Source organism: Helianthus annuus, chromosome 5 (genome assembly GCF_002127325.2).
Source record: "Helianthus annuus cultivar XRQ/B chromosome 5, HanXRQr2.0-SUNRISE, whole genome shotgun sequence".
Lineage (NCBI taxonomy): Eukaryota > Viridiplantae > Streptophyta > Magnoliopsida > Asterales > Asteraceae > Helianthus > Helianthus annuus.
Window position 1 is genome coordinate 171,710,022 of NC_035437.2, and position 7,893 is coordinate 171,717,914.

At 38.8% G+C, this 7,893-nt stretch overlaps 1 protein-coding gene across 2 annotated transcripts; it reads right to left on the reverse strand.

Annotated features, from left to right (window-relative positions):
- Nucleotides 1-403: 403 nt before the first annotated feature.
- Nucleotides 404-7,443, reverse strand: LOC110942120. 2 transcript variants are annotated; one of them, XM_022183842.2, is made up of 5 exons: nt 6,499-7,443; nt 4,970-5,139; nt 3,069-3,800; nt 1,557-1,773; nt 404-1,093 (listed from the first exon to the last, which is right to left on the reverse strand). In XM_022183842.2, exons 1-5 carry the CDS (start codon nt 6,779-6,781, stop codon nt 738-740), a joined length of 1,758 nt encoding a protein of 585 aa, XP_022039534.1. In that variant the 5' UTR covers nt 6,782-7,443; the 3' UTR covers nt 404-737. The 2 variants fall into 2 exon arrangements, with proteins under 2 accessions (XP_022039534.1, XP_022039533.1); XM_022183841.2 differs by having other exon boundaries at nt 6,487-7,441.
- Nucleotides 7,444-7,893: the final 450 nt, after the last annotated feature.

Sequence of the window (7,893 nt, forward strand, 5' to 3'; positions counted from 1 at the left end):
ATTAGTATTTTAAACTTTTCATGACCTAAGGTTACTACACGTTTTAGATTTAATTCAGTTGTAATTGAGTATTAACGGGTTTAGTGTTACGAAGCTTAGGTGCCAATGGCTATCAACGTCACAAAGAACGGACAAAAATGCACTTCGTTACCTAGAACATGTAAACCCTAGTCTATGTTAACGCATAAAGTGCATGATCCCATTTCACAAAGTCAATTTTAATTTTCACTTGACAATTCATGAATTCGAAACAAATACAAAAACAACTAACATAAAGACTTCAAACAGTTCAAACAACTAGTCACAAATTAAAATCATAAACATTTTGTCAAAACCCTAGCCAACAATTCTGATGTTTCCAAACTTTTGCCTAAAGAACAAAATAATTACAACACAAACACAATAAAAGATGATCATACTTCATAACCTAATCAACAGTTCCACTGTTACAGTAAGCACCACCAACAATGGTACACAAATGGTCCCCCCTTTATCCCATACTGACAAATGTACACCTTCCAATGCACAATGTACAAGTCATCAAAGCAATCTAGATCAACAAAAAGAACTTGCCTTTTTTACTAAAAAGAACCTTACAAATTTGGAGACACCAACCATAAGGTGTCTCTCTTTCTCCTAGTTAGATGTTCCCTAAAACAGATCAGTAAAAACAAGTACACATTCTAACCTCACTTTGTCACTTATATACATAAACCGCCCTTCGGTTTTTCAGTAAATCATTCTTCCTTGTTTTCGCTTGTACGCTCGCCCTTTTCACCAATTTGTAAATCATTATCATCACGAACTGAACTCGGGTCTTTTCCTTTGTCATGGAGCTCAGGGTCCGGGTCCACGCTTTGAAGTGGGTCGTTGTCGTTGGAGTCGTCGACGGGCTCAGCGGGCTCGGGCGGCTCAACGGGTTCAGGGTTTTCGTTGGATAAAAAGGGGAAAGTTCCAGGCTTGATTTCGTTAAGATTGACGGGAATCAACGAGAGAATGTCCGGTTTTGTTTCGAGATCGACCCAATGGTCTCCAACCCAATCTCTTGAAACCCTAATGTTCTTTTTGTGTAGTTCGAGAACCAAGTTTTCACCTGTAGTCGACAAAAAAAGAGCCCGTCGGGTGAAAAAACAATACTATGTGGATCATATTAAATCTCAACTGCTCAAGTGTTTGTTTTTCCACATCTGGGTCCAAAAGGTTTAAAATCTTGCCATTTTCGTTCGGCTCGTTAACTCCATCCATTTTTCTCCGTTAAGTCAGGGGTATTTCTGTCTTTATTGCTAACTTAAAGGGCAATTCGGTCTTTTTCACTTTATGTGAATAGACCGATTACCCCTGAAAAAGACCGAATGTTAAGAAAAAAGACGAAAATACCTCTGACTTAACGAAGAAAAATGGATGGAGTTAACGAGCCGGATGAAAATGACAAGCTTTTAAACCTTTTGGATCCAGATACGGAAAAACAAACCTTTGGACGAAAGTCGCAAAACTGGCCAAACCTCAGGGACGAAAACGACATTTTACCCTTAAATGATTTAAATCAAGAAACATACCGGGAATATAAACTTGAACATCCCCATCATCGGATTCACCAATTTTAGTGACAACCCCTTCCCACCACCCATCACTCCACCACCCATCCACCGGGGACCCAACCTCAAAAGCAACGTCGGTTTCATTTTCGATGCGGGCGGGTCTTGCTGTGGGTCGGCCCGAGCATCTTATCCCAAGTTTATCAGGCGCGGCCAATCTAAAAGCTGGAACCCATTCCTTTAAAGAAGAAAAAGGTCAAAAAGTTAATTCCTTTTGTCTTCTTTATCCTTTAATTATATTCTTCAAGAAACATATAAATCGGAAAACTAGTAAGTTAAAGACACCAAAAACCTAAATAACTAAAAGAGTAAACTTCCGTTTTGCTCCCTGTGGTTTGGTCACTTTAACGGTTTTGCCCCAAACCTTTAAAAATAGCCATTTTCCTCCAATAGTTTGCTATGGTTTTTCCATTTTGCTCCCTGCGGGGAGCAAAATGGAAAAACAGACAATTTGGATGGAGTTAGAGGCAGGGAGCAAAATGGAAAAACCATAGCAAACTATTGGAGGAAAATGGCTATTTTTAAAGGTGGGCAAAACCGTTAAAGTGACCAAACCACAGGGAGCAAAACGGAAGTTTACTCTAACTAAAAACAAAACACGTCAAGTGGTTTAAAATCCGCTCAAATGTTTACAACCTCCTAAACGGTTTACTTTTCATAGTTTCTTGTAGCTGTATTTAGCGTATTTTTATTTTATGCAACTAAAAAATAGACAAAATAAGTATTGTCGGGTCAACCCAACCTCATCCAGCCCGTTGTAACCCCTGCAGAAATTTCACCGGCTTTGACCCGAACCTGGTTAGACCTTTTGACACACTAACGGGCCCTTAATTTTGTGATATATAGGAACCACAAAAGCAAAGGGAACACAAAAGATGAAAATGGCACACAAAATAATATACTAAAAAAGAATAGGGCTGCAAACAAACCGAACGAACACGTTTGTTAAAGAAATTATGTGTTCACGAACTGTTCATGAACACTTACCGAACGTGATTTTCTGTTTGTGTTTGTGTTCATTTGTTAACTTTACGTAATGAATGCAAACGAACGTTCATTAACACAAACGAACACAAACTAATGCTCATGAACACATATGAAAGCAGTCGAACACAAACAAGCGTTCATGAACATAATAAATAATACATTGATACTTATTAGATATTTTATTCTATCGAAATTTTGAAGTATTTGAATAAAATATAAAAATATAAAAATATAAAACACAAATGAATTATTGATGGTATTGACCATTGACCACAAACAAACATAAATGAACACGTTACCAAAATTTCACGAACATAAATGAAAGAACGCCGCCTCTGTTCATGTTCGTTCAGTTAACTAAACGAGCGAAAATTCTTGTTCGTGTTCATTTATTATTTAAACGAACACAAACGAACTTTCCGCTGAACGGTTCACAGAAAGTTCGGTTCGTTTGCAACCCTAAAAATAATAAGCACAATATCATACCTCAAGATTACCACTTCCGCCTTCCTCCATCAAATCATCATATCGGACTTTCATTTGTTTCTTCGTAACTTGTAATACAGTACATCTAAACCAGCATCCGCGAATACCGCTATCTAAGCTCAATAACTCGATCTTTTCATTAACCTTAAGAAACATGAGATTCGATCCCCGGTTCTTCACATACTTAGGGATTAGCTTTCGTCTCAAAATCTCATATTTCACGTCCATGCTGGACGAATCACACGACGCCACCTGTCGCCCTCGAGAACTCCTAGGTCTCTTAACTCCTAACCTAACAGTATCTCTTGGGCTATTTTCTTCATCATCGAGAATGTCGGTATCAAGAACCGAAAAAACCGGCTGATCAAAATACCCACCCAATTTAGTCAACTTAAACGGTTTCACACGGTTGGTTTTGAACTGTCTCAAACAAAGATGAACCCGGTTCAATAGATCCTCCGGGAGCGTAGACACGCACTTGTCGTAATGTTCACGGGCTAAAACAAGGGCCAGGCCGTCAACACACTCGGCGCTGATAACTTGCGCGTAAGGTGTAATAAAAACCTCTTTTGGATGCGGACTTTTAAGCGTAATGGCAGCTTGTACTTCTTGAGTGTGGTGAAACCATCTAACTTTGACTTTCTTTTGACCTTTTCGATCCTCGTACATATCTTCAAGATACGCAAGGTGGCATTTTTCCTCTTCGGCCATAACATAAACGAATGATTGTACCTGAAAAATTCACACAAATTAAATATGTATAGTATATTAGGACTCTTCAGCCACAACTTTGACTTTCTTTTGACCTTTTCGATCTTCATACATATCGACTTGTTCACAATTAAATAGGTCAAAATTTCCACCGTTATGAAAATGAGTCAACTTTAGGACGAAAATAAAAACAGACCCGCCAAATGATTTGGTGGTTTAATGGTCTTAATGTCAATTGTATCCTCAATAGTTAAGCCCAACAACATAACGAATATGATTACGGTAAAAAAAAATTAATGTACTTAACTCACATTTCTGTTGTAAACCTCGTACTTTGAAAAAAGGAATATTGGATTTTAATAATCCTAACTATTCGTCATTGGCCGCCAACAATCCCAACTTTAAAAATAACCACTGGCAGTCCCAACTATTGACATATTGGCCAACAATAGACCCTGACTGATAGAACCCTAACACCGTTAGTCTCCGGTCGCCGGAATACCGTTTTTGGCTAGAACAAGGTTTGTAAAGGTCTGATCTAAGGTTACAAAGAGGTTTGGGACGAAAATGTTAAGCTTTCCGACCAAAATGTTGAGTTTTCCGGCCAAAAAGAAGTTTTCCGACGAAAAAAAAAAGAGTTTTCCGACGACTACAATAATTGGGGCTTTTACTAGAAAAAGGTTTCTAAAGGTCCGTAATAAGGTTACAAAGATGTTTAGGATGAAAATGTTGAGTTTTCCGGCCAAAAACGGTATTCCGTCGAACGGAGACTAACGGCGTTAGGGTTCTGTTAGTCAGGGTCCATTGTTGGCCAATATGTCAATAGTTGGGACTGCTAGTGGTTATTTTTAAAGTTGGGGTTGTTAGTGGCCAATGACGAATAGTTAGGATTATTAAAATCCAATATTCCTTGAAAAAAACCACAATAACGGAAAAATACTTTACTTTCATTACTTATTAAGGTCACTCCGTACATGCAACATCTTCCGTGATTGTGTGTTTTAAGACTTTTGAGTTTTACTTTTTTACAGATTATCTTTTCAGACTGTCTTTACGTAAGATGCTAATTTAGTGTTTTTATTTTGTTTTGCAATACCAACGCCAGTTACCGATACAAAGCAAAACGTTTATATATAAAGTAAGTATATCATGTGAAAAAATAGTGTAAATCTACTTATTAACAAACTTACCGCTATTGTAATCCCGTTTCTGCAAAAAGCTGGGAAATGTTTGAGATGTTTACTGCAGGTCCATGCTGCACCTGACCACACTATATCCAGTACCCGTACATTCGAATTATTTGCAAGACGATTCTGAAATGAAGCACCGACTCCCGAAATGCGATCAGTTTTAGGAGATTCTGCATTTAAAATTTCCAACAAAAAAATCTATTACTACTTTAGAAACTTAAATGAAATACCTTGTATAAAAAATAATACCTAGAGTCATAGACGATAGAATCCAAGTGCAATAAATAAAAACCGAACATGGTATTTATGTGATTCAACCGCTTGTGTGTATTTATGAGAATTGATAGGGTTTTATTATATTTATTAGAGTTAACTTTCGTTTTGCTCCCTGTGGTTTGGTCATTTTAACGGTTTTGCTCCAATAGTTTAAAAATAGCCATTTTCCTCCCTAATCTTTCGAGTTTGTCGCCAGTTTGCTCCCTAATCTTTCGAGTTTGTCGCAAGTTTCCTCCCAGATGGAGTTAGAGGCCGGGAGCAAAATGAAGATAAGTTAGAAAAATCAGGGAGGAAAATGGCTATTTTTAAACTATTGGAGCAAAACCGTTAAAATGACCAAACTACAGGGAGCAAAATGAAAGTTAACTCTATTTATTAAAAGACTTCCCCTATAATGGACAAAAGCCATACGACACAACAAACACGACAAATAAACGTCATCACTCATTGTTATTATTGTGACTGCCCATTCATAGAAGACAATCACAGTACATGCCCTAGATAGTATTTTGTAAGATTTTATAATCCAAAACAGGCTCTCCGACTTCCGTCCAACACAATTTCAAAATTAATATCCAAAAATTAAATTTTAAAACACCTAAACCATTGGAGGACGATAACCAACAGAAAAATGTTATATTCTAAGTATTATACAAAGCATTGCAACTTGAAGTTGATCGCTTACGGTTATCATATTTAGGTCAGACAAATCAGATTTTGACAACATGTAAAGAGTAAAGAGTGATAAACCGATTAGGCGATTATTGTGAATGACTTAGGATCTTCGGTATGGTGACGGAGATGAAGACGGGACAGGATGAAGACGGAGGGGGCGGGATGGGGTGACGGAGAGGACGTCGGAGAGAGAAGAAAGGGGGCCCAGGCCCACCATTTGGATCGTCCTCAACGTCGATATTCTGACATTGAAGACGGGGACGGAGCTCGACAGGAGGGGGCGGGATGGGGTGACGCCGGCGCCGGGTGGAGACGGGGTGGACGACGCCACCATACCGATCAGCCTTATCTACCCACAACGTTAACAGGTTATCTTAATCCTATTATTCATGTTGCCATAATTACTTCCAAACACCCCTCGAGAAACCCTAGCTAAAGCGGAATTTCTATCAATAAATTGTAAATTGATAATTCAGGTATACATATACAACAATGGCCGCCAAACACTAATAAACATCTCAAGATACAATGTATGCAACTGTTTAGTAAAAATTTAAGAAACTTACTAGAATGTTCGCCTTGCCCATGCTGTTTCGATAACATAGAAGTAAGCCAATTCACAACCTCTCTCCTTGATCTCCATCGGTACCCCGCATTGACCGAATAATCGGTCTCGTTGGCTTTCAAAAAGTCCTCAGCAACCACATAAAACATATGCCTAACACTCCTTTCGGTTCCCACAACCGCTAAAATCGATTCACCCGAAGTATCTTTTAAGAAATAGTGAACTACCCTCTTCCCCCTTTCTTTCGAAACATATTGTTCTTTCCATTCCACAAAACATTGACTATTTGCAGCCATGTTTGGAACAACAACAACAATCAGAATATGCCCTCTTGACTAACAAGACATTTCGGAACCCTAAATTGAAAACCCTAATTTATCAAAGTACCATTGTAAGTTTGTAACCTACAATCTTGCCCAAATTCAAGCAAGAAAACACCAAATCCTCAACAAATACATACCAAAAGTCTTGATTAAAACCCTAAAATTCAAGAAACAAGAACTGGGTATCTCATAAAACTAACAAAGAACCAAGATACCAGCTTTTTCTTGAAGATCTGACTGTAATAGTTCAACAATTCTGACCCAGTTCACAAAAAGGTCAAAACTTTGAAAACCCTTTTGCGAACCATGTGCAGGTATCTTGATAAGACTAAAGAACACCTCTTTTATGGCGGTTTGATGGTGGCAGGTTCAAGAAACAGTCAAGAAACGTGAGGTACTTCTGGGTATGATGGATATGCATATAAAGAGAGAGAAAAGGGTATGGGCAAGAAGGGTAAAACTGGAAATTGTTGGGTGGGTTGAAGAGGCAGCTGACGGTGGTACCGGCGGCGGTGACGGTGGCGGTGGTGGTGATGAGGGTTGTGGAGCGGAGGCCGGCTGAGGAGGAGGAGGAAAAGGGGGCAAGAAAACTGTGAAGAAATATGATATTGGTGGGAGAGGGTTTTATCATGTAAATATGTATGATGTATGATGGTAAGAGGTGCAAGTTTACTGAGTAATCCTGTGGGCCCACAAAAATGACGACCAGCATTCGGTGACCGGTTACAAAGCATGATGATTATCATAATTTTAAAGAAAATTAGGAGAATGGTACACTAATTGTGTTTATAGTCATGATTTACGTGTGTAAAAACTAGAAAGTATGACCAAATCTTTGCAGTCTTGAAAAAGAATACTTTTTGTTTTTTTAATATATGTAGACTTCAAAAATAAACGGGTGGTGGTAGACGGTGGCGGTGGCGGTGGGTGGTGGACGTTGGTGGTGGTGATGGACGGTGACGGGTGGTGGTGGTGATGGACGGTGGTGGATGGTGGACGGTGGTGGTGGGTGGTTGTGTTTAATCCTCTGCAGATCTTAAAATATCTTAGAAGTGGCTGAGCCAAATCTACATCAATAAGAGCTC

Bases quoted from the DNA above. Each gene is read 5' to 3' on its own strand.
- LOC110942120 (XM_022183841.2), bottom strand. From the start codon at position 6,781: ATGGCTGCAAATAGTCAATGTTTTGTGGAATGGAAAGAACAATATGTT. The intron at 5,140-6,486 runs GTAAGTTTCTTA...TTTTAAATGCAG, and splicing joins TGGGCAAGGCGAACATTCTA to AATCTCCTAAAACTGATCGC. The intron at 3,801-4,969 runs GTAAGTTTGTTA...TGAATTTTTCAG, and splicing joins GAAACGGGATTACAATAGCG to GTACAATCATTCGTTTATGT.